This window comes from Hipposideros armiger, unplaced genomic scaffold (genome assembly GCF_001890085.2).
Source record: "Hipposideros armiger isolate ML-2016 unplaced genomic scaffold, ASM189008v1 scaffold_236, whole genome shotgun sequence".
In the NCBI taxonomy this organism is placed as follows: domain Eukaryota; kingdom Metazoa; phylum Chordata; class Mammalia; order Chiroptera; family Hipposideridae; genus Hipposideros; species Hipposideros armiger.
In genome coordinates this window covers 1608311-1635430 of record NW_017731586.1, presented here as the reverse complement: position 1 = coordinate 1635430, position 27120 = coordinate 1608311, and the positions used below count along the sequence as shown (strand labels likewise).

The following is a 27120-nucleotide window of genomic DNA, read 5'->3' as shown; positions in this document are numbered from 1 at the left end:
ACCTGCTCTGGGTCCTCCACTGTCACTAGTCCTTCCAATTGCGCATTTTTGCCACCACTCCTGGCTTCATTGTGGGTCACTGCTGGCTTCCAGACAGGGCTGGCAGGGAGCGCCTGAACTGCATTCCTCTCCCCCAGGAAGCCACTCTGTGTACACTGGCACCAGTGCAGGGGTGCCTGGGACACGGCACACTTCCTTTCTCTGGCCTGTTCTCTTGGCTTCGTTAGCATCTCTACCCAGGGCTATATCGGCAGTGGAGATGTTATTGAAGGATTGGGACCCATAAAGGGAATTAGCACATAGGAAGGGAAAATGTTTTACAAGTATTTGGTTGTACAACATTGTGACTATATTAAAAACTACCAAATGGTATATTTTAAAATAGTTAAAATGGTGCCTTTTGTTATGTGAACTTTATATCAAATTAAAAGTACAGAATACATGACTACATCCATAGATCAAAGGAAAAGTCCCTGTCCGAACAAAGTAAAACCCCTACTCATCTTGTGGAACCATCTCAGTTGCTAGCCCTTCTCCCCGTTCCTCATGCCTGTGCCTCTGGAGAGAAAAACTTCTTCCAACCTCGACCCATGGCAAATCCCCGCCTTCCGCCTCTCTTCCTTCCTCTCCCCTTTAAAGAAACCTCATTCACTGTCCACTGAACATCCATGGTGGCCCCCCGTAGTTCATTTCTCTACGTCTACCTGTGCCGTCTTGACCCCCTTCACAGAGGAGCTTCAGCAGGACAGGTGGGGTTTGGATCCCAATCTGGTACCCTTTGAGAGTTCTCTACCAGCATAAGGTACATCTTCCAGATACTTCCACTGGGTAATTATATACCCCTCTACACATCTATGGTACACACTTCCGGTGATGAATATTAATCATCAGAGTCTAGCTCCATATTTGTGAAGATAAATATTTCCCCAATATGATAAAAATTTATGTAGAGTCCTGCTCACAATGCAAAAAACAGACAAACCAGACCAACCTTGCATGCTTTTGCAGAGCTGTGTCTGAAACCTGTCTCTCTATAGTCTCACCTTCAGGCCTTGCTTTAGAGCTGCCTCATAATAGAAAGAAAAACAACCACCACCTAAACTGGACTTTTAAAATCATGTCCTCACTGGTTGCCACACAAAGAACAGGCAAAGGTTTAGAACTCCACAGCACCTTGTCCAGGTCGCAGTCCTAAGCAAGCATGCCTTGGCCACCTCTGTCAACCCAGGGGAGGCCATATCATCTTCTGTAGGAGTATCTCCTTATTTTGAGGCGATGAGCATTTGTTCTTCCATTTATCTATGCCATGTCACTCATCTTTGCTCCTCCTCCACACCAGTATGTAAAGTATCCCATTTGATGTGCCCAGTTTCACAAATCAGGAGATACTAAGATATTTTTGTAGCTGAATTCTGCATTGCTATCTATTTTATAATTTTGAAGTTATTGCTGTGAAGAATGGTATATAGTGAAAGTTTTGGTTTTCAATTGTAAAAGGGAAATGTGACTACAAAATTTCCCCAGTCTGTAGAGAGGCTGCCAACAATAAAATAGGGACATAAAAGGTTATGTTCTTTCATTAAGTTTTCAAGTTTGGAGGGGAAAAGCAAAATTTACCGGTGGATCTTGTCTAGTAATCTTTCATGTTACAAAACAAACCTGCTGGTTTATAGTTACCATTTTGATAATGAAAGAAGTAAGCCTGGCGTCATCCCATGACCAGTGTTCCCTCGTCACAGCTGATGGCATCACGCCTTGTGTTTCTGGCTGCCTGCTTCGTACTGTGGACGAGCGCAGAGGAGGAGGAATGGGGCGGAACAAGCCTTTTCCTCCCAGGGGTAGTCGCTCTGTGCTCTGAGGCTGGTAGGGCCTCCACCACATGCCACATTGTGACTCACTTCTTGTCTTGGAAAGTCCCTGGCGAAGTTGTGCTTTGTCTACTGGATGTGGGACTTTGGAAGTTGTAATGGAGAGTCCGTTTACTTAGCTCTTAAATAGTAGGGTTTAGTTGCATAACAGATTATTGATCACTCTTACTTTGTGCATGTAAGACAGAAGTTTCTGTAGAAATGTTGTTTACTTTATTTCTGATTGGCTTCAGAATGACATATTCCAAATAGCATGCACCACCCCTAGAAATGGCTTACACTTTAGCCTCACTGTTCAAATGAATTATGTTGCATCTGCAATCAATTTCCCCCCGGAAAACTGAGCTGCTGAAAGTGTTCCCTATTCCTGCTTGCTTCCCTCTGTGATGTGTGCATGAATGTGACTCACCTGAAGTATTCTGTGGTTCCCTGTTCCTTCTATGGTATGTAGTAGTCAAACACAACTTTTGGAATATTTGTGTAGCAAGGTAGTTGCTTATGATTTTGATGAATTTCCTTTTTGCAGTTCCTCTACCCACATGTTGACAGTCATCGTCTTTCAGAGAACCATCTGTTACTGATTTCAGAAGAGAAATGTAAGTGCATCTTCAGGTGGTATATGGGGACTTCATGAACGGCACATCTAGTGAAGTATGGGACATGACTGAATCTTCTAGATATCCACTCTCCAATGCTGAGGGTTCTCTGACCTTTGGTGCCTATTTAAGACTGAGGACTCCTGTGGAAGGGCTTTCCCTTCAGCCCCGACTTGTTGATCCCTCAGGTTGTTCTCTTTCCTCATCCTGGGTATGATGGGCTCCTGCATCTATGGATTTTCAATTTTGTCACATGGTAGGATGTTTGTAGAACAGTCGTGCAGGTCAGTTTTGCCTTCTTTAGTCCATCCTTTTTTAGGATGTGTGTCACAGGATAACCATGATGTAAGGAGAGAGGCTTAGGCAGGGAGAGAGAGGAAAGCATTGGAAGCAAGAAGAAATCCATGGCAGAACTTGAGGACATGGCCAAATTCAGGGAGAGGCAAATAAGATTGCGACATCCTTTAGTGATATTTTCAAGTTGGGGCCTGGGAGGAGAAAGGACAAAATTCACTGATGTATCTTATTTACGAAGCAGTCTTTTGTGCTGTAAGATGAAACTGCTGATTTATAATTGGGAGAACAGACCTGAGGGTTTAGGCTTGTGCTCAGTCCCTATGCTCTCACCCACTGTCTGTCTCACGTTTTGTATCTAGCACTGGCAGAAGGTAAGTATAGCAAATGAATCTAAATTGCTTACTGAGAGAAAGGGACCACCTACAAATCGACCCAAAATGTTTAGTTTTGTTAATGTGAAATTGATCCCTATAAAAATGCCTCCCCCAGAGATCTTGCATAATGAGTTTTCTATCTAATATTTTCATACAAACAGGTATCTGGTATTTGGAAACTGAAAACCCTGTCAAATGATCCCCTATTAGCTGTATATAAGATGGATGGAACAGGGGAGGCAAATGCTTGTTGAGGCAACCCTGGGGAGCAGAAAGGTTAAATGCTTCATATATTGTCCATATTGGGAGCAGAGTAAATGCTGGGCTTGAAACAGACTGTAAGGGAGGGTGGAGAAAGGGGGGCTGTGTTTTGAACCTTTATTGTGAGATTTTTATGATAATATTTTTCAGCCAGTTCTTTAATCTGCATTTTTTTAATAAAAAAATTATTTACAATGGTTAGGTGAAAAAAGTACTCATGTTTTTCATGAAGGTTAAATTATCTTTTTGTTGTTTCTTTTTTTAAAGACATTGAACAATTTCATATCCAAGTCATCCAAGAAGATGGAAATAGAGTGGTAAATATTTGAAATTCCTTTTGCTTCAGAGTGTTTTCCACAAAAGGTGACATGTCTAGTCTGTTCAAGATAGATTAATTTTACAGAAACATAATGTTTTCTTTATTTGATGTCTTTAAAATTATAGACTTACTGTTGTAACGTGAAATATAAGACATGAAAGAGTTAAATGTCCCCCCCTCAGCCTCCAATCTCAGTCCCCTGAGATAACTAATAATGACAGCTTTGTGTGACTCTTTCCACACATTTTACCTTGCTCAGTGCACATATACAAGGATTCCGTTGTTTTTACCAAAGTAGAATTGTACCATATATATTAATTTGCAGTTTTTCTTTCTTGCTTTTTACCTCATATATCAGGATATCCGTATAGGTTACTAAATAGAGGTAGAACTTTTTTCTCTAATTTTTATACGTAGATACATATACACACATATAATACATGAGATCATAGCATATGTGCTGGGGTTTTATATAGTTCTGTTTTCTTTCCTTTCTTTCCCATGTTTTCCATTCTCCGTCTCCTTTTCACCTTCAACTTTCGTTCACAGCCTGGTATGTATCCTTTCATACTCTTCTCTCTACCTGTATTATCTACCATTTCCACCTCTGACACACCCAGGGGATTGTTTATTACTCACTCCTCATTCAACTTTGTGGAATTACCTGCAAGTTAACAAGAATAGTTCCAGTTCAATCTCTTTAGAAGTATGTAATAGTCCCTGGCATGGAAGTACACAGTTTTTCACCCATTTTCCCACAGACTTACATTCACTTGATTGCCAATATTTTCTTTTACTTGTTTGCATTAGAAATTGTCTCAAATGTTTTTGTTTCTATAGCTTCACATATTTGGTACATATATTCTTGGGGCTAAATCCTCAGGGATGTATATAATTGATGGATATATGCTTTAATAAATTTTAATAGATTTTGCCAGATTGTTTCCCAAAAAATTGGTAACAATTCAGTTTTACAACCAAAGTGTAACCAATACCCTTTCCCTCTATATGTACCACTAATAGGTATATTTGTCTTTTCTTTAATTTTATTTTTATTTGTTTATTTTTATTTGTCTTTTTTAAAAAGTTCCAATTTGATGGGAATAAGTTGCAATCATTATTGTTTTAGCCTTTACTTCCCTTTATATTTGTGAGTTTGAGAGCATGTACTATGCTTAGTGGCTATTTGAATTTGCTTTTCTGAAAATTGCTTAGTTGTAGCCTTGTCTATTTTTTCTACTGGGTTGTCTTTTTCTTGACAATTTATATGAGATATTAATATAGTATTGATATTAAAAATTATTTCCTTCAATATTTAAATAGTCTACATCAAAATAGTCTTTCTCTGAAGATTTTAATTTTAAAGTTATGTGAACAAAATGGAAATGGAAAATGGCATTTATCTATTTATTTATTTATTTATTTATTTATTTAAAGATTTTATTGGGGAATCAGGGGAGAGAACAGCTTTGAGGAATCAGGGAAAGGGAACAGACAAGTTGCTGTCCTTTTGTTCTTCAGACTAGTTGTGGAGCGTGTCGCTTCACTGGCCCATGTTGGTATTGTAGTCATTGTACTCTTCCCGGCTGAGGCAGTCAGTCTCTGGCCATTGGATGGCTGTTCACGGCAGCTCACGGCAGCTCTTGTCAGCTGCCGGTAGCTCATGGCAGCCCACTGCAGTCCCACTGCAGTTCCACTGCAGCCTATGTCATCGCCAGTGACTCACGGCAGCCCAGCTCCAGGTTGAGCTGTTGTTCACCATCTTAGCTGTAGAGGGCGCAGCATCACTGGCCCATGTGGGATTCAAACCGGCGGCCCTGCTGCTCAGAGCTTGCGCTCCCAAGCCAACTCTTAACCAACGAGCCACTCGGCTGGCCCAAAAATGGCATATGTTAATATGTATCTACTATTGATTGCCTAAAAGAAAGAGGCCGGGCTAGAAAATGACCAGAAGGACATGTGTGGCTAGAGCTCTGGGCCACCAGTGGCTAAGTGAATGGAGGGCAAGGTCAGGGCTAGTGGTCAGAAAAGGGTCAGGCCAGAGAGGAAAGACCAAAGCAGAATCCCAAAGCCAGTGATGAGAATTTAGAGGAGAGAGTGAGATAAGTAAGTCAGGGTCAGAAACTGGGAAGGGGCACAGATAAAGCACTGGCTGTTTGGAAGAGGGGAAAAGACACTGCAGAGAGAGTGAGGGCAGGGTCACTCGTCAGCAGCCCAGAAAGGATTCTCCTGGCCAAGTCAGTGCAGCCCCAGCATTCCTTCATCCACGTGTGCCCTTCGGTGAGGCACTTTTGCTCTTATTCATAAAGGCTTAGACTATCGCTAGTTAAGGCAGTGTGTGGTTCTGCATATCCCTCACAACATCCCTGCATGACAGAGGTGGCATTGTAATTATCCCCGTTTTTACAGGGAACACTGCAACCAAGACTCACAGAGCTGAGGTCGCTCCTGAGAGGGACAAAACTAAGATGTAAACCTGAGTCACCAAAATCAGGTTCTTGTCAGTATATACCTTCATTGGAAACAGTTCCCAAATCTACCCAGCCTAACACATTTCAGAGAAATGGAAACAAGATGGCTGTCCAAGGTTTAGAGACAAACAAGCATGCTTGGGTCTTTTCTCAGTATCACTTTCCTCCGTCCTAAATGTAATGGACCTTGGCAAGCCAGAAATAGAGGTGCACAATTCTGCTTGCCCTGTGTCCCCCTAGAGTTCCAAGTTAGCCTCAGTGGAGAAATTAGGATATGGGGGTTTCAGCATGAAAATGGACCATTCTCATGTTCCCTTTTTCCTCGTTTCTTCTACCTCAACCCGTCTACATTCTTTACTCATCTGCCCCAATATAGATTACTTTTGCTATATAAGCATTTTGAGGAAAGCAAATTCTTAATTTCTTGTATTAAACTTGTGATATCCTTGACAATTGACATACCTTATTTCATTTCCCTTCTTTCAAACAAGTGTTGAGGATATAAAGGTGTTACAGAAGAGTGCCCCACTGGGGGAGACTTAGAGTATTAACTCAAATAAAAGTGTCCCAAAGCACTGTAGGAACACAGGGGTGAAGAGTTTTGCCTTTGTTTTGGGCCTGAAGTTTTCCTTGGCACCCCAGCCTCTGTGAGGGCCTCTCGTTGGCAGAGACCTAAGTGGGTTATGCCCAGAACAGGAAGCTCTCAATCTTCTATTAACCTAGCTGTTGATTTGTGTTAGGTGTGGCTTGCCTCACTCAGCAAAACCAGCCTGTCTGCTAAACTAGGAATAGAATAAAAGAGTATATTATAAAGTGTTTGGGAAGAGCAAGTAATGAAATGATGCTTTAAATCTTTTCTGGAGAGACTTTCCATGTGTATGTGCTGGGGGTTGGGGGGCTGCTAAAAATAAACTATGGAAATATTTACATGTATTATAAAGATAGTATATGCAAAATAATAATGAATTCCAGATCTGTTCTCCTTTAAAATAGTTATTTCCGAAATCTTTTTGTCTCTTTAGGTGATTAAAAATTCTGGCCATCTCCCAAGACAGAGAGTAGCAGAGGATTTTGTTTGGGCTCAGTGGGATATGTCAGAGCAGAGATTATACTACATTGACCTGAAGGTAAAAACTAGTCCACTGGCCCTCCTTTTTATAGGTACAATTGAATTTTAACATTGTCATAACTGTAATTTATTAATCACTGCATTTTCATTGATGGGGCAGTCAGTGAAGATTTATTAAAAATAATGAAACAGGGTTGCCAGCTGGGGAGGATTGGGGGAGTGGGTGAAAAGGAGGAAGGAATTAAGAAGTACAAATTGGTAGTTACAAAACAGTCATGGGGATGTAAAGTGCAGTACTGGGAATATAGCCAATAATGTTGTAATAACTATGTATGGTGTCAGATGGGTACTAGATTTATCAAGGTGATCACTTCCTAAGCTATATAAATGTCTAATCACTATGTTTTACACATGAAACTAATATTGTTTGTCAACTGTAATTGAAAAATGAAACAACTATTAAAACTTTTTTTTTAAATAACAAAAAGGTTTTCATTACTGTTTGCTTCTTGGCTGCTTCCTTCTCTCCCTCTTTTATTTTTTAACTAGTGTTTTTGTTGATTTTTAGGCTAATATATCATTTATTCTGTTTTCTCTTTTAGAAATCGAGGAGTATCTTAAAATGTATTCAGTTTTGTGCTGATGAGAATTTTAACTTAATGGTAAGTCCAGAGAATGATTTGGCTACAGGAAATTTTATAACACGTTGCCCCCTTTTAAAGAGAGTTATCAGCATTTTAAGTCTTCATGTGTCAGTCACTTGTGTGAGCAAGTAAAATGGCCCTTACCATTTTGAAGTTTCAACTCTATAACAAATGCAATTAATATAGGTGATTAGAAGAGCACACACAAGAAATTTCTGCTAACTGAATGCGTCTCATTAAAGAGACAAGAGTGAGGATTAGTAGAAGGTAATAGGTATGGTCTGTAGGAGATAGCTTTAAGTGGTTATAAGTCATTTGATACCAGAGAACCTGTGAGGTTGATGGATTTGAGAATAAGGTAAATAGTCAATGTGAGTGTATAGTTTAATTAGTGAAACTCTAGCATGATTCCTAAAAAAGCTATTTGGAATGCTAGCCTTGAGGTAAGTCATAAATAGTTTTATCAGTAATGGACAGTATATTATTCTTCTTGACTAGAACTAATATTGGTGTCTAATGTAGATTGGCATCATACTATTGTAAGAATTTCATTTATTTCTTCTGCTCCCCTCTCCTTTTGACTCATCCACTGTCTTTCTAAAGACACATAGTCTTTCCCTTCTTATGTGGTCATCTATGTCTTGTAAAAGTTTACTCTTTCCAATTGGTTTATCATACAACCCATTTATGATATTAAAATCTGAGGCAAAGTTTGCCAAGTGTTAGCCCTTTGAGAAATAAATATGCATCAAGCTTGTGATTGTATGTAAACTCTAGAATGTTCTTGATGGAATTTCTTTGCTGTGGATTTGGGGAATAACTTGAAGATGATGATGGTTAAATGTGCTCTTCATCATTAGGCAATTACACTTGCACTGGTTTTCAGAACTCTCATCACTTAATGTCTTTTTTTGTTTGTTTTCCCCTGATTTTTTGACAGTTTGAAGCACCTTTGGACATATCATTAAGTGACTCAGGATTTAAGTAAGTTATTCATAGATTACTGTTAATTTTTATAGATACTCATGTGCAGAATGATTATATTTATATCTAATCTATAGCATGCAAATAAAAGAAATATTTGATGTGTGTGTGTGTGTGTGTATCTTCTTTTATATTTCTGTTCTCTATAGTGAATATATGCAGTTTTATCAAGCATGAACACAGGGTTTTTCCATGCAAAGTCAATCGTATTGATTTTGTAGCCATTTGTTTCTGTAGGGCATTTCCATTTGTTTTGCTCTATGGAAGTGCTCTTCTCCCTGTGATTCAATAAAGGATCTGATGAGTCAGAGACAGCTACATTTAAAATCAAACATCAAAACCCTTTTCTTGTTGCCATTAAAGAGGATGTCACAGGTCAATCCACTCGTAGCTCACCTGAGTCTACTGCTTTACTGCTTTTCTGTTTTTCTCTTTATACAAAAGACATGTTTTTCCCCCAGTCTATTTTAAATGTAGTAAAAACATGAAAGACTTTTGAAAAAATAAACACAAAGCCAATAGTGCACAGAAGAAATGGAAGTCTTCTTGAATTAAAGTAATGATAATCCTAAACTGTTAAGTGTTTCACTAGCTTTATCTCATCCTATATGAACATTCAGTTGTACTTCTTTTGAAGCAGTATATGCACTACTCTAAATCAGAAAAAGTTATAAAAATGTAAGCTAAAAGTAATATATTTTTTTCTCTGTTGCCCAGTCCACACCATTTATGTACCATGTATTTTTTTTAAATCACTGTTTTACAGAATTTTTTTAACCAAAAAATCATGTTATCTACTTAAATTTCTCATGTTTCTACTTCTGTGGGTATATTTTAGTAATTACCACCCTTTTTGAGGGAACGTATTTTTTAAATGCATTCACAATTTCATACCTTTTATATTCTTAGGCTTGTCAACTTTGGATGTGATGATCTTCAAGACCAAGAGAAATTATCCAAATACCTGACTCTGTGCATTTTTACCAACCATACAGGTAGAGCCAGGGTTGCATTTATCAATTTATTCAACTAGAGTTCTATACAAAATTTAGCCGTTTAGCTATATGGATCTTGAGAGTGAAATATAACACAGACACATTTACATAAGTGATTATATGGAGTTTTATATACCAGATTATCTTCTCCACTGTAATTTTACATTTCTGCTGTCAACAGGGTTATTGTTCTAATAGTTATATTTTTGTGTTATTGTTCTAATAGCAGGCATGGGTTCTCATTTAATCAATCTACATTTTCTCACCCACTTCATCTTTTAACAAATGGCATGGTGACGGGGTTGCTTTTTGCTTCAGGCTTACTGATGTGTTTGGGTTCTAAATCTATGTACTTGGCTACTTTAAGAGCCATGCTGTAGCCTACTAAGCTAGCAACCAAAGCTTGACATAAAGTTATTAATGTACAATATTCTGCCTTTTAACAGAATATTGTACATTGTAGATATAGAAAATCAAGAGGGGAAAAACGAGTACCTAAAAATGAGAGGAGAGGAGTATGATTACATGAATGAATCTGGTTATCTAAATAATCAACAGTTATCTAAATAATCAATTCTAGTAACTAAATGTAATAGTCATTTTTTAGTATCCGGACTTAAGTGGAGTTAAGTTGCACTTGGACTAAAATTGTATTTCTTTAAAGCCAAATTATATATGGTATTCATTAAGCCAACATTTATAGTGCACTTACTGTATGCTAGCTATTGGGGATACAATGATTAGCAAAACTGACCTAGTCTTTTTTTTTTTGTAAAGATTTTTTTATTATGGGGAATTGGGGAGATGGGAACAGCGCTGAGGAATTGGGGGAAGGGGAATAGACAAGTTGCTGTCCTTTTGTTCTTCAGTCTAGTTGTGAAGGATGTTGCTTCGCTGGCCCAAGTTGGCACCATCATTGCGCTCTTCCCGGGCGAGGCAGATCAGTCACCAGCTTCTGGACGGCCGCTCACGCTGGCTGCTGGCCCGCTCAAGCTGGCTGCTGGCTACACACGGTAGCCCATGGCAACCCACTGCAGCAGGGGCTGCAGCCTACGCCTTCGCTGGCAACTCATGGCAGCCCAGCTCTAGGTTGAGCTGTTGTTCAGCATCTTAACTGTAGAGAGCAGTGTCACTGACCCTCATATGTGGGATCCGAACTGGGGCCCTCTGGCATCCCAAGCCAGCTCTTAACCATCGCGCCACTCGGCTGGCCTAAAACTGACCTAGTATTTATTAATATAGAGGTTACTATTTGGTGTGAATTTTTTATATTAAATAAGTGCACACATTTTATTTAAATAGAAGCATGATAAATATTATGAGTGAGAATTATAGGAAGCCATGAGAGCATATATTGGAGGTTTAATGGAAGATACTAGTATCTTCGAATATGTTCTAGTTCAGCCAGTGCATCTCTGTTTTTCTCTCCCTCTGAGACATTCCTTCCTGCTCTTAATCATAAAAATTACACCCTTTTCTGCCTCACTCTTTCATAATTCATCCCAATTTTTTCCCCCTGACCATTGCATGTCTCCCTCAGCCCTCCATAAACCAGTCTTGAGAAGTTTAAGGAAGGAAGTGATATTTCACTTGAGAATTAGGCCCGTGTTTTAGCATTTTGTAGAGACTTTTGCAATGAGATAATTTCCCTCAGACAACTTTGTTCTTAATAGCTTTCATTGTCCAAATGGTTTCCTGAAGGCTAGCCAATGTGGAGATGTTATCTTCATCATTGATGACTATTTATTAAATATCCCTGGTTGCACCATTAAGAGCATGCTTTGTTTTTTAAAATTGCGACTTTACCCAACTTGTAAATAGCAGCAACATTGTTCTGGAGTAATGATAATAGCAGCTATCATTTATCTCACCTAATTCTTACATAATGACCATATTAGGTAGGTTCGATATTTTCTTTATTGATAGATGAAGAAATTAATTAATTTCCTGAAGCTTAGAGAATTTAATTAATTTGTCTTTGGCCAATGTTAAAAATACTGATGCCTGAGTCTCAACCCGAGAGATTCTGATTTAGTTGATCTAAGGTGGCACCTGTGCATCTATGAGCCCAGGTAAGTTTAATGCACTTTTAGGGTTGAGAACCAGTGCTCCAGAGCTGTGTTGTTCACTATGGTACCCATTATCAACGTGTGGTGATTTAAATTTAATTAAAATTAAATAAAATGAAAAAGGCGTTCCTCAGTCACACTAGCCACATTTTAAGTGCTCAGTAACTATGTGTGGCTAGGGGCTACCATATTGGACAGCACAGGTATAGAATATTTACATTATCAAAGAAAATTCTGTGGGCAGGATAGCTTTTCAGAGCCTGTGCAGACCCCATATCACCTTGCTGTGACTTTTTTCCCCTTTGGGATTGGGAGGGGAAACTAAGCCACAATGTAACTATTTGGAAATATTTGCTTATGAGATCTGATATGGCTCTCAGTGTATGCAACTGGGTACACTTATCCTACATCTCACTTTAACTTTCTTCAAAACAAGGAAAACAATAACCTCTATTCTCTAAAGGAAGGTGTATGGAGGATTTTCTTAGAATGGAGGTTGTGATCTTTATTTTTTATTTATTTATTTTTTTAAATTGGGGAGTTGGGGGAGGGGAACAGTGTTGGGAATTGGGGAAGAGGACCAGCCAAGTTGTTGTCCTTCCGTCGCCATCTAGCTGCCCCTTGGCAGCTTGTGGTCTCTAAGCTCAGGGTGCTGTGTTCAATCTTAGTTGTGAGTGGGCTTAGTCACCATCCCATGTGGGAGTCAAACCAGCAGCCTTGTTGTTAAGAGCACACGCTCTATCCACTGAGCCATCCAGGCGGCAGCTCAGCTCAAGGTGCCAAGTTCAGCCTTAGTTGGTGGTGGGCATAGCCCACTATCAATCAAACAGGCAGTCTTGTTGTTAGGAGCACATGCTCTCACCAGCTGACCCTTCCTGCCACCTGCTGGTAGCTCAGCTGCAGCTAAGCTCGGGCGCAGCGTCATTGGCCCATATGGGAATCGAACCGGTGACCCTGTTGCTCAGAGCTCACACTCTTAAGCTAACTCTTAACCAACTGAGCCACTCTGCTGGCCCCATCTTCTTTATATTGTTAACATTTCATGTTTATTCCTCAGGATAGATTCCTAAGTGAATTATTACTGGGTCAACAGTTATGACTATATTTAATTCTCTGAAAAATTTATTTTTTAGGGAGGTTGTACTAGTTAACTCTTTCATCACTATTATTTGAGAATGTTCTCCCTATTGTTCCCTTGACAGAACTGATTATCGTTTTTAAAACTTTACTGATTTAAAAGGAAAAATATGGTGCTTTATTTTAATTTTTATTTCTTTCTTATTAGAGAGGCTGAACTTTTAACTTTGTTGACTAAACATGTCTTTCTCCTTATGATCATGGAACATAAAAGAGCAGAATGAACCAGCTTTTTTTTTTGCTGGCAGTATGTTTACTATATGAAAGTAATCAAAGTGCTACATGGGACTTTTGCAACTCTTATAATTATTATTTTTGTTTATGCTTCAGTATAGCATTACTTTTATTCTTAGTGAGTTTGCTGTCATTTTAGAGAAAGTGACAGTGTATGCTCAGTAACCATAATAGTAATTTTATATCTGACAGAATTGATACTCTAATCTGATAAAGCTATTCTTTTTTATTTTGTGTTTAAGATATTGCAATAATATGTACTTTTAACAATACATTGCAGTCTTAAATGTCATTAAGAATAGGCACAAATGGTCAATATTATAAAGAATGCTTATAATAATCATTAAACCTTCTCAGGGGGCTTTTTTACTACCGTGATTCTTTGATAAAGAAACGAGTGCAGTACAATGGAGAAAATATTGCGATTTGCTGAAGTAGTGTAAGGATTGAATCCACACAGCTAATTAAATATTAGCTTGAGGACGAGAACCCAGGCTTCCAGACTCTTTGTCAAGTTCCTTCGCATCAGGGAAATCTCCTATTTTAGTTAATGACATCAACATTGTTATTAGAATGAAGTATCAGTTTAAGCATAATGCCCTCATTTGTAGGCCATTGATGGACATTATCTACTGTCCATATAGCAACAGTTGCTGGAGATGATGTGCGGTTTTGCACATTGAAGGAGCTGGGAAGGCTGAGGGTGTCCTGGAGTGAGATGGCTTAAGGGAAGGCCATCAGGGCTCATCCAGAAAGGCCACCCTGTGCCGGGACCTCCCTCCCTTGCCCTCTAGCCAAGGCCCTTTGTCACCTAAATATGGTGGGTAGGGGGCTCGCACACCACATGTGCTCTTATTCCCCATGAGATTACCCAATTTGCTTTTTATTCTAGGTAAATAAGAAGACTGGAAATTTTCTGTAAAGAGGAGACACATTTTTGATAAACTAGGCTCTATAGCTATTAGTGATGACTGGAAGGCAAGCTAGATAAGAAGGCAGAGCAGTGCGTGTATATTAGGAGAATGGCATGAAGCTCTGGACACTTCTCTAGTCTCTCACGACTTCCTACCCAGGATTGTGTCTCCATTTGCTCTCCTGCCCTTCAGTAGCCAACCACAATACACTGCTTATGGTGTGTATGGACTAAGTGTTAAATTGAAAATTGATAGCAACTTGTTAATGTACCATTTCTAGAATTTGGGAATAATCTAAAGGAATGGCAGTAAGGTTAAGTGGCTTAGGAAACTTTTTATTAGTCTATGATTCTACTAAGCTCTACTAATTATCTTCTTACTTCTAGGAAGTTTGTGTGTATGTTACAGCCCGAAGTTTGACTCTTGGGAACAAATCACGTATTCAGTGTTTTACTTTCATAAAGGTACTTTTCATTTATTTTATGTTTTACTTTTGCATAATCACTTTTTCCAAATAGTAGCAAATTTGATGCATTTTAAAGTCTTATTACTTCGTAAAAAATTTTATCAGTACATTCTATACCTATATACTTATATAATACATGTTTCCTGAAGAAATTCACTAGTGATAAATATTAAGTTAGCAAGTTATTTTCATATATTATATATTTTTTATCCTGACCTATATCTTTTCTAGGCCAGTAGACCAATCCTAATGGATGTATTTGCCCAAAGTATGTTTCTTTTTTATTATTACTAATTAGAAAGTATCAACAGACTTAACTTACAGAGGTATATAAGGATTTAGTTTGAAACTTTCATGATCTCAGACTTTAACAGGTCTTAGAACTAAGATACATTTATTTCATTTCACACATCTGTTGTACAAGAAATTGATATGCCAACAGCCAGCCTGGGGAGCAGAGTGAAATGCCCAACGTTTTCTGCTCTGAAGTCAGTCGCAGTGTACCCTCTTAACAGTTTAAGTCTGACCCATGCTAAGGAATGTTTATTTTGCTTGTTTAGTTTCTTCAAGTTAGTATTTATATAGCCTATACTATGGGTAGAGTTAAAAATTTTTAAAGATGGATTTTTTTCAAAATGTGAGAAATTTTATGCCAGACCACACCAGAGTTTATTATTCTGCAGGAGCACTTAATATTTTTCTTCAGAAGTTGGAGTTTGAGATAAAAAAGTTCAATAACTTACTCAATAATGAAGAAACTAAAAGTAACTTCAAACTAGACATATAGGGATGTTTTAATAGTATAAGTTTGATATATTGTGGAAAGTTTTTACACATTTTCCTAATGACTGATGATTAAAATTAGTAAATAAAACTTTCCTGAAGATGAAGAGTTAGAAGAGTGGAAAGTGAAGCCTAAAACACTAGGTGTAGTAGGTAGTCTACTACCCTTTCTACCTCAAAGCGGTATTTCTAAGTGACTCAGAGACGTCTCAGAGCGTCTTGGTGACTTCAGGGGTGTGTCAATGAGCCAGCTGGTCTCCTCTGTCTCTTGGATCCTTAAGTAGATTCCTTTGGATCCTTCCCTCTCGGCACAACCAACCTGTTAAGATCTAAGATTAAGCCCAGAACAACTCCTGGAATGTGACTGCACTCAGCTCATCCACCTTCAATGCTGGCTTTTGGAGAATGGTGGGGAACCTAGAAGTTAAAGAGGCTTGCTTTATCGGTGTCACAGGTAGTAAATGTTGAGAGTATTATATAGAGTCACTGCCTTGCGTGGAACTCCAGCTCTTTGTTCCTTAACATGCATTCTCTGGCTTCATGTTCATGGCTTCCCTCTTCACAGGGCACAGCAAGACCTTCACTGCTGCTCTCGGGAGTGCTGACTCACGTGTGACAAAGGGCATTACTTTTCTCAACCTTGGTGAGTGAGAGGGAGAGGCATCTCTGTTCTGAGCCTTCCTTCCAGTACATGTATGCCTCAGTCTTCTATATCTGTTTTCTTCTCTAGGCACCCCATTTTCTCAAGCCTCTTTGGGACTTGGATCACTGACCTTTTTGAAGCCTGATAGGAGAAGGTTTTCTCTGGAAACAACCTCTCCCCAGTCCAACTCCATTAGCCTTTTCGGGGGAAGGGTTGTTTGGGAGGAGGAATACATCTCTCTTTGTAGAGAACCTACACTGTGAGCTTTCTTAGGTTTTTAGTAGCAATCCTAAAAGCCATTTGTTAGTATAACAATGATGACAGTGCATGAGGTGCCCCCTAAAAGCCTATGAGAAATAATACATGATGTTGGCCCTTGAGCCTAGAGAGGACAAAGGCATTTGGAAAATGGCCCTTTCCCTGTTGCCAGTTGCTAAGAGCTTCCAAGTCCCACAAGTGATTTATGGATCAGCTTGAGTGAGTTGTTTTTCGTTGCGTAAATATGGTAAAGGGAACCTGAGTGGCATTAAGGGAGTCTATAAGGAAGAAAATAAAGAAGGGGCTTATTGTACCACTTGAGTGAAAGCAGGTTTTCCATGCTAATTGGGATGTGGGCACGAACAGGTCAGCACAAGACTAAACAACCAAACCATTGCTTGTCTACATATGAGACATGGCACATATTTAAAATGGAAAAGCTACTATCATGACAAAGGTTTAGGCAGGTGTGATGTGAGGGAACTGGGCAAACTTAGAACCAAAATAATATGAATATTCATAATAAGAATTTTTTTTGAATGATACTATAGGTGAGGTAAAATATCTTATGCAAAGTGGGCCAGTATGTGGCAAGTTTTATCACGAACTCTGAACTTGTGGGAAATTGCCTTAGAGAGGCCTTGTGATAATGTTTCCTGTGGTAAGAGAGATAAAGACAAGATTTCTTTCTTGGGTCTGGGACTCAATTCTTGTCAGCAATGCTATATATGAGCATCCTATCTCAAGAGTGATGTGGGAAACTTTCCACTAAAAAAATACTTGGCATTTTGTGAGGTCAAAGGTATCTTTTCCTTTCTTTTCTTTTTTCACCCCTGAGAATGACTCTTGAAAATGGTAGGCGTGATTTAATCTATGGTCTTCAGAATGTGAAAAGGGCAGAAATACTAGAGCTTTGTGAAAATAACCTATCTTACATAGGTCATTTTTCCATCTTAAACACATTTTACTTTATTGATACAAAATTATACCCAAGTAAAACTGTTCTAGAGGTAATTTTTATGACAGCAATATTGCTTTATTTATTTATTTATTTTTAATTGGGGAATTGGGGGAAGGGGAACAGACAAGTTGCTGTCCTTTTGTTCTTCAGTCTAGTTGTGGAGGACGTTGCTTCACTGGCCCATGTTGGCACTATCATTGTGCTCTTCTCGGGTGAGGCAGATCAGTCGCTGGCTTCTGGACGGCCACTCACTGCAGCTGCTGGCCGCTTACGCTGGCTGCTGGCCACACACGGTAGCCCATGGCAACCCACTGCCACAGGGGCTGCAGCCTACGCCTTTGCCGGCGACTCACAGCAGCCCAGCTCCAGGTTGAGCTGTTGTTCAGCATCTTAGCTGTAGAGGGCAGTGTCACTGGTCTCATATGTGGGATCCGAACCGGGGCCCTCTGGGGTCCCAAGCCAGCTCTTAACCAACGCGCCACTCGGCCATCCCAATATTGCTTTTTTTAGTGATGTATGTTTTGCTATTAATTGCATGCAATTTTCCTAAATTGTCACCTGACTGAAAGGGGCTTATATTGATTGAAATATTAAAGAATAGTGTTTTGGGGAAATTTTCCATGAATCTGCAAGCATCTCTCTATAAGAAAGATATGTTTATAAATAAAAAGCTACTATTTCAAAAATGAATACTGTATGCTATTTTACTTAAGTTATCTTGATTTTTACAATAATTCTGCTTGATGATATCCCCATTGTACAGATAATGACACCGAGGCTTAGAAAGGCTGAGATGTGTGCCCAGGCTTCTTTTAGTGTCTCTTTTCAGGGGCACTATGTTAGCTTCTTATTGCTGCTGTAACAAATCACTGTAAATTTAGGACTTAAAAGAACACAAGCATTCTCTAATGGTTCTGGAGGTCAGAATTCTGAAATGAATCTTGAGGAACTAAAATCAACATGTGGGCAGCAATGGGTCTTTATGGAGACTCTAGGGAAGAATGCATTCTTTGTCCCCTCTAGAGGCTAGCATTTCTTGGGGTGTGACCACATCACTTCAATCTCTTTCGTCATATGGTCTTCTCTTCTGTAGTCAAATCTTCCTCTTACAAAAACATTGGTGATTACCCTGGGTCCACTGGATAATCCAGGATACTCTCCCTGTCTCAAGATCCTTCATTACATCGGCAAGGTCTCTTTTGTCACTTAAGGTAATGTACTCACAGGCTCTGGGGATTAGCACATAAACATCTTTGGAGGCCATCATGCAGCCCACAACAGGTAGTACTGACATTTTTGGTGCGACAATAATTCTTTGTTTGAGAATGCCCTGCACAGTGAGGCATTTAACATCCCTGGAGCCCACTCACTGAATGTCTGTAGGAATCCCCTCTTCACCCCAATGATTGTGACAACCCACAACACCCTCATGTATTTCCAAATGTCCCCTCCTCCAAGGAAATAGTGCCACTCTAATTAACTCGTTAACCTAGGTCATGTGATGCCCAAAACCTTATCACTGTGCCCTCCTATATTATTATTTGTGTTTTGCTATTTAAGGTTTGCCATAATTACATTACTGACCCATTTGTGCTAGGTACTTTAACATCACTTAATCCTTGGTGACTGAAAGGACACTTGTAAGTCAACTGGTTAGAGTTTTACATCCTCTTTCCCTTCCTTTGTGCAGAATACCTCCTATGCAAATGATTAGCATATATTTCTCTGCTTCTTAGAAAAGTAAGTTTCCATCTAGCTCACTTATAATCTAAATGTTTTATCTATATGAAATTCACTACTATCATGTCAATTTTTGTTTTCCTACGATCGTAAAATAATATTGGTACTTCTACCCTCCCACTGACCAGAAATCTATTTTTATATCTTGGTTCAATCTGTATACAAATGTTCTTGGTATAAAAATATCTAGTGCAGAGTCCGTGAAGGCGTGAATTCTAGGTAGCTAGGTATGCAAGGAAATAAATGAGGACTTCATACAGTGTCAGAATGCCTGCAGAGATTGTTTTGATGAATATCAATTTAAAGTTTCTCTAAACAAAATGATGATGATGATGATGACAATAGCAGTGACAACAGAGATGAGGAGGACTATGGTGATGATGATGAGTGGTCAAACATAGGAAACTAAATTTTAGAGCTTTCCCAAACTGGCAGAAACTGAAGGAAATTCCCATTATAAGCTATTCCCAGCCTATCAGATTAAGGAACGATTCATGTTGCTTAGCATTTTTTATTCTAATTTGCTCCCAAAGACCATTTAGATTCATATAAATCCACAATTCACTTAGAAACAAAACTACAGATTAAGGTAATCATGGCTAAACGTCTGATGAAAATTAGCCACAGATAGAAATAAATGAGATCTGGCTAATAAGAAGAAATGTCCTGACATCAGAGAGATTGGTATCACATTGTGGTTAAACTTTTGTGTTTAAGAGATTCAAAGAAAAATACGGATACTGTGATGTTCTGGGTTTTATCTGTACTGGTACAGCTCTTACCACATGTAAATGTCTTAAATCTTTCTTTTCTGCAGACTATTATGTGGCTGTTTACTTACCTGGTCATTTCTTTCATCTACTTAACATTCAACACCCAGACCTGATCTGCCACAGTCTGTTTTTGACAGGTATGGCTGTAGTTTTCCCCTCACAACATGGCCCATAGGGGTTTGTTTTTACTTTAATGTTTATTTTTATGTGAGAGGGGGTCCTTTTATTTGCTGATTTACTTTTTTTTCTTCTTCCAGGAAACAATGAAGTGATTGATATGCTACCTCATAGTCCTTTGCAGTCACTGTCAGGGTCCCTGGTACTGGATTGGTGTTCTGGAAAGCTCTATAGAGCGTCCCTCAACCAGTCATATTTATTAGAGTTCCTACGGAACACCCAGCTGGACTGTGAGAAGATGGCTGTGCTACACTGCATGCTGTCCTGTGGCCACGACCCACAGTTCCTGGAAGCCAAGGTGGAAACATAGTTTAAGTTTAAAAATTGGCAAATAGACAATGTCAAATGTATTTATGTAGTGGCTGAAAATGAACAGAAGCTATTTTTATCTGTTAACAGTTAATGGAGGTTTATGGTCTCTATCCTGACTTGAATGTATTCTTCTTTTATGTTCCTTTTTATGCATCCAACCAGACCTCCGACGGGGAGGGTGTGTCTGTTCCTCTGACTGCTCTCTTTTCCACCTTGTGAATAAGGGTTTAGCTCCATCAGTAACATTTTAAGGAAGTGCTCAGTAAATGATGAGTTTCTCAAATACCTACTTTTCCACCTTATCTGTATTTGGTGTATGTCGTGCAATGGGTTGTATTTATTACGTTTTAAATGAAGATAGTTTACATTTTAATTGCATAATATAGTTTACAAAGCACTTTTACACATTTTGTCATTTAATTTTATAGCTATCCTGTGAAGTTGGAGAAACCCTCTTAATAGACTTAATTGGGACCAATGGGTGATTGGTTAATTGAAAAACAAGATATCGTAAACATTTTATTTTAACCTAAAACATATAAATGTACATTTATTCACCTATCTTCTGATGTAGAGTAAGGCCCTTTATTTGTATATCAGCTAATTGAAGTTCATAATCATATTTCTTACATAAAACCAGTAATGTATTGTCTCTGATTTCCTGTTACTTTTTTGTTCCCTAAGGAGATCAATAATTTCAAAGCAATTTATGTATATAGGGCAATTTTTTTCTCAATCTTTTATAGTTGCCTCACTTACACCTAGTTTTTTAGTAAGTGTTTTAGAGACGTGCCTTTCAGCCTTCCTAAAATAGCCAACTTTTTTGACCCAATGACATATTTCACTTATCTATGGTAATAGTTTATTAAATTACCTAATTATGAAATAAGTACAGTTAGCATGAAGAGATTTGGAAATTAAAACATCTTATTGGCTTGGCAAGCCTTAGAGTACCTGGCAATCTAAGGTGGAAAACGAGGAGCTTTACTCCTCCAGAGGATGGTTTTGGAGACTTATGAGAGAGCTGCTGATATCACAGGGATTATCCCTCCCTTGGGAGGGTGGTACAGTGATGCTCAAAATAGTTAAATAGTGTCACAATGTTCTCACTCATTACTGAGCTGGGATTCAGACCCAGGTCTACTGCTCCAAGCTTAGTGGGTTTGTTTTCTCCCGTATCTCACAGCTATTCCCACTGGTACTTTGCTAGAATATGACCTCCTCTAGCAAATACAAACATTAGGTTGAGGAAAGCTTATTTGGATTCCAGCCAAAGGCACTTATTAAAAAGATGTGTAAAAAGGACCTTATTTATAATACTGTTTTACCCACACAGTCTTGCATTATGTATCTTGACGATAGTATAGAAGTGAGTGTATTTTTAGACAATTCCAAAATAGATATAGATTTTAAAAGATTCATATATATATGTATATATATATATATTATACTTCTTATATAAATAAATAAATAAATATATATATATATATACACACACACACACACACATATATGGGCAGTGTGCAGATTTAAATAGTAACAGAGTTGTCTTCTTACTTTTTAAAGATTATTCAATGGGTTTCTGAGAACATCTCTGCCTGCCATTCATTTGACCTCATTAAGGAGTTTATAATTGGTAGGTATTGCTGATGTTTGCATGTTAAGTTGAATCCTTGACCCTTTTGCTTGAGGGAAAACAGTAAATTGATAATGTCTCAACCTGTCAAAACGCTGGTTAGGAGCTTTATTATTACTTTTTTTTTTTACTCTATTGCAGCCAGCAGCTAATTAAATTTCATTCTCTTGTGGTTTTGTGAGAAGTTGTGGCTGTTCAGAGACTGATGAAATATAGGATATGATTTTGATTCTATAACCTCATTAGTGATTTTTTTCAGTAAAATGTAACTTTGTTAGCTTTGTGTTGGCTGATTCTATTTGAAGTGATATAATGCCATTTGAATACATATAAGTGCCAAATAATTTTTAAAAATTCTCATTGTCAAAAGCAGAACCTAAACATTTTAATCAGTAGATAAAATCATAGTGGTTAAGGTTTAGAGGATGAAAACCTTTGTTGGTTTGCTCATTTGGGCAAATTACAATGTCTACTACCGTATTATTAAACCATGTCTATTTTTTTCTTTAAAAACCTATTTAGCTTCTTCATATTGGCGCATATACCCAGAGACAAGTAACTTGGATAAACTTTTGCCATATTCCTCCGTTCTCACTTGGAGTACAGTAAGTTAATGCTTTGTATTCCTTGTGTAATTAAAATCGACTCACAGTTGTGGGTCAGTTGTAAGATATCCCTGTCACACTAACCAAGATTGTGATTTCATTTAGATTTTTACTGATAAGGAACTGAGTTGATATTTTTCTGGCAGAAAAATAATAGTGAATCCTTGCTGTTGACCATAGAACAGAGCAGTTGAAGGAGAAGGTACAGGATATTTGTTACTCTTCCTACTACCAAGCAGAACTAAGCTTCTGTCATCTTCAAATGGTATTTTATTTTTATTAGTGACTAGAGTGGATTAAAACATTTCTTAGGGTTTTATAAATGAGGAACGCTGGACCACTGCTATTAATCTGAGAGATTCTCTGAGTAGATTAGCACCTTCATGACTCCTTTTCCCAGCCTTATAAAGAAGATCTGCAATAACTCTAGAGCTTTACAACAGTGAAAGTTAGTCGTCTTGAGCAAGTTCACTCCATTTAACCTTTTCTTTCTGTTGGTCCAGATTGCCCTCTATTTTATTAGGAAGTGCTGACCAAAACATTGTTCATTTTCTCTTGAATGTGGTGCGATAAACTGGGCTTTGTTGGCTCAGAAAGTGAAAAGCACTTTCAGGCACCCCCTGAAAAAGGTTCTGCTTCTCCTGTCACACACAGATGTTAGAACTACACGCTTAGTCTGGAGGCAGAGGTTCGAACAAAAAGGCATTTAGAAAAATAAATGTAATTCAGGCAACACAGTCCTAGGAAAATATGTACTAGGATAAATTGTGACAATTCCCATTTTGTACTTAAACTAAATACAGTCCTTAAAAAAGATACGTCACCTGAGTTTGATTTTTACGTTTTTGGTATGCACAATGGTGATGTTTTCCTAACGGCCCTTTCTTCTTGTCTTTTACTGTTAAACTTATTAAAGTTTCATGCCTCACTGTAGAATTATAAGGCGAAGACCTGAGCTTGTTCATTCTTCAGGTCCTCACTGTTTTCTTTTAAGAACCCGTGTGAATATACGTACAGACTCTGTGGTAACATGGCAGGAAGTTTGCAGGTTAAGCCACCCAGTGTTAGGAAACGCACCTCACCACCCATGGCACACCTCTCTTGTTTGCGCTGTCCTGTCAGGTTCAGGATCTGGGGGGCAGGGACAGGACCTCTAGTTCTCAGGGTTGTGTTTAAAGATGGAGCACAAGTTAACTGGATGTTGTGTGAGATGTCAGCCTGATAGGCATGTCTCCACTTTTGCATTTCCCATGAGTATATGGCAGGGGAGTGGTTGTGGACTTAGTGACATCCTACAAGAAGTACAATATAAAAAACCAAAAGTTATAACCACCTGTGTACTAAGCTTATTTTAGGGTTTACCACGTTGCTTTAAAGTTCTTGTGGTTGAAGGAGGTTACCTTAAAGGCCTCTTCTAATCCTGAGATTCTATAAATGTATGCTTATCTTTAGCAGTGATGAAAACCATTTTCCCCCTTCTTTAATCTGCAAATGCTCTTAATGCTACACCCTTAATAAACACGTGTCACTATAGAAAGCATTAACTTCACACTTCTGTATGGAGGAAGTTTATTTCTGTAAATAACTGAATTTTAAGGTAGTAGAAAATATGGTGTGCTTATACATTGATAATCCTGAATTATGCTGTGCAAACAATTAGTTTTGTTATACCTATTTTTTTTTCACAAAACAAGTTTATTGTGGTTGTCTCAACAGTAGCTGTGTGAGTTGTTATACTTATTTTAAGATGCTATTCATAATGTAAAGCCCTAGTGAAATTTTAGAGCTTTTTTGAAGTCTCCTCTGTTGCTGAGATAAGTGAAGCACACAAGAGATTCTTATCATAGGCTTTTGACTCTCACAGTGGAGAACTCAATTGCTTGAATGTTCTGGAAATTTATTTCTCCACTGCTCCAATCCCCTTTTCACAGGACTATTGTGTATAGTAAAATCCAGGATATTTAAATACTAAAGAAATACCAGATTTTATATCTACATAACACCTTCTAAATTATTTTCTCATGTATTATTTCCTTTTTTAGGAAATAAAAGATGAATTGGCTAGCTGAGAGGCTAATATACGTAATTCACATAGAAACACTCTTTAAAAATAACAGTGAGTCAAGGGAGATTTTGGAAGTTGACCCTGATGGTAATGCTCACTAGTCAGCAGACTGTTCCAACTGGGGCTTCCTGAGATGACCTGCACACCCTTCCCATTGGCCATGGTGATGTCCTGCATCAGCTCTTTATGGGGCTCTCTTAGCTCTGAAATTATGGGGAGGACGAGGTGCTGAAAAGTTTTCCACTGAAGTCACACCGGATTCCCATTAACCTTGGTTCCTTCTAGTGAGGCAGGACCCACTGCAGTCCATTTAAACAAAAGAATAGAAGAGGGAGGAAGGAACACATAATGGAACCTACCCCCTTCATATCACACTGGTGTATATAGTGTATAAGCAATATATACTATTTGCTCTGTATTTCATCATTAGTCTTCTTTCCTTTAGCAACACTGTCAACTATTGTTATCATAACTTTAAAGAATATCTGCCCTTCTGAGGCAAGAGACAGGCTGTGTTCACTGTTATTTATAAATCCCAAGGTTTATTTAAAGTAGAGGTTAGCAAACTGGAAGCTGCCCTCAGCTTCTGTCTGTGCAGAAAACTTCCTGAGGCTTGAGCTTGTGGCCGCTGATATGTTTAACAGTTATGTGTCTGTTTTTCCCACCATAGGAAATTCCTGGAATAACCCTTGTGACAGAGGAGATTGCATTGCCTCTAATGAAGGTAAGTCCCTCACAGAGACAAAAGCACAGACGTGCGTGGCTTCCGTGCTGCCTCCACACTCACTGGAGTTAAAACTCTGCTGCCCAAGTGTTATGGTGGTTCCAAAAGGGATTGTGAACTGTGTGTGTGTGTGTTGGGGGGGCGGGTGACGAGGATAAGGGGTAGGGCTAGTTCTCTAGAAGACCCTTCCCAAGTGGTTGAGTAAACACTAAGGATGATATTAGGGCAGTTCTTAGAAATGCTCTTCGAGGAGGGAAGTTTTCTGAAGATAGAGAATTACAGGTCTCAATATAAACCATATAGAACTAGTACTTTCTACTACACCGCAAAGTAGTCAGTACTGGAGGAGTTCTCCTTAATGATCTTTAGAGGGTGTAGGTGTTGTTTACTTCATTGGTGCTGTCACCCCCTCAAAACACACAAGTATGCATACATGCATGCACGGGCGCGAGTGCAAACACACACACACACACACACACACACACACACACACAGAATTTTAAAATTATTAAGTAACCTGGCTGGGATTATTTAATTTCCTTCTGGTTCTGAGAACAGCTTTTCTGTTTCTCAAGAGCGCCCTGCATCGGCTCCCTATGTGGTCTCAGTCAGGCTTTGCTCATGTCCTTCCTGCTCTGAGTGTCTTTCTGCAGTCTGGTGGTTTCAGAAGTTTCCGAATACAATAGGGAGGGCAGGGTGGGGTGGGCGAGTAGAAAAGAATGCATCTGTAGTTAAAAACTGGGGAGTATTTTAGCAGTTTTCTTGAAGCTCCTTTGTTGTTGTTTTTGGCTTTGTCTCCTGTTAATTATAGACTGGTGTGTGCTGGGAAATCTCAACTTCTGGCAGCAGGCAGCTCAGTGTGCTGCTGCCTTTTATTTACATTTGATTCTTTTGGAACCATGAGGGGCTGGCCAGACCTGGGCAGCCGGGGGAAAGAAGTGGGCGTTTGAGGTCAAAGTGATGCACTGGGGATGAGAGAGGGCTGATGGGGGCAGGTTCAGTGGTTCTGGTTTGAGTTCTAAGAAAGGTGTGCTAAGGAGGGACTTACAAAGGGATGTTTCTGGGCAGAAGTGTGAGGCCACTGTGAAGTTCTACAAAGGTAGGAAGACGAAGGGAAAATAAAGGTTTAGCTAATAGTTTAAAAGGTTCTTGTTAAGAGCCTCCATTCTTTCATTTTATTGTTCCTGCTTCTACTACTCATCTGCCAAACCTATAATGTGTTTAATGGACAAATAACAAACTAGTGAGGAAATTTTTAAAAAGAAACAAATGTCACCCATAATTCTACAGCTCCTGTCCGTATCAACTGTCTATCCCTCTCCATTTCCTCTTGGTCTTTGTCATAGGTATTCATAGGCAATGTAGAGATACTTGGTAAAGATTACAAATTATATCATAAACATTTCATGTTGCTACATAAGATTACTAATGATTTCATGGATTCTACTGTGTTGCTGTGCCTTAGTTTACTTAGTCATTTTTCTGTTTTGGGACATTTGTTTCCAGCCCCCATTTTTAAAAATTGCTGTAATTTTGCAGTGAATATTTTTATACAGACAGCTTTTCTTTGGATTTATTCCCCTAAGGTTACATGCCCAGGAGTATTACTGGGTGAAAGACTATGACAATTTTTATAGCTTTTGTTTTTTTTGCCAAATTGATATTCAAAAAAAACTGTGATAATTTACACTACTACAAGGGATTTATCAGTTTATCAATGTTATTATAATGTTACCAACATTGTG

The 27120-nt window shown here is 38.6% G+C and overlaps 1 protein-coding gene across 1 annotated transcript in view; it reads left to right on the top strand.

Moving 5' to 3' along the window:
• The window catches only part of GSAP (gamma-secretase activating protein), a 79522-nt gene that overhangs the window by 23577 nt on the left and 28825 nt on the right, over positions 1-27120 (top strand). The window contains exons 7-19 of the mRNA XM_019655143.1: positions 2395-2464; positions 3664-3713; positions 7209-7313; positions 7858-7917; positions 8840-8883; positions 9793-9878; positions 14619-14696; positions 16047-16124; positions 19901-19993; positions 20114-20331; positions 21912-21981; positions 22504-22586; positions 25322-25375. Coding sequence (XP_019510688.1) covers positions 2395-2464; positions 3664-3713; positions 7209-7313; positions 7858-7917; positions 8840-8883; positions 9793-9878; positions 14619-14696; positions 16047-16124; positions 19901-19993; positions 20114-20331; positions 21912-21981; positions 22504-22586; positions 25322-25375 — 1089 coding nt within the window. The remainder of the gene's footprint in view (positions 1-2394; positions 2465-3663; positions 3714-7208; positions 7314-7857; positions 7918-8839; positions 8884-9792; positions 9879-14618; positions 14697-16046; positions 16125-19900; positions 19994-20113; positions 20332-21911; positions 21982-22503; positions 22587-25321; positions 25376-27120) is intronic.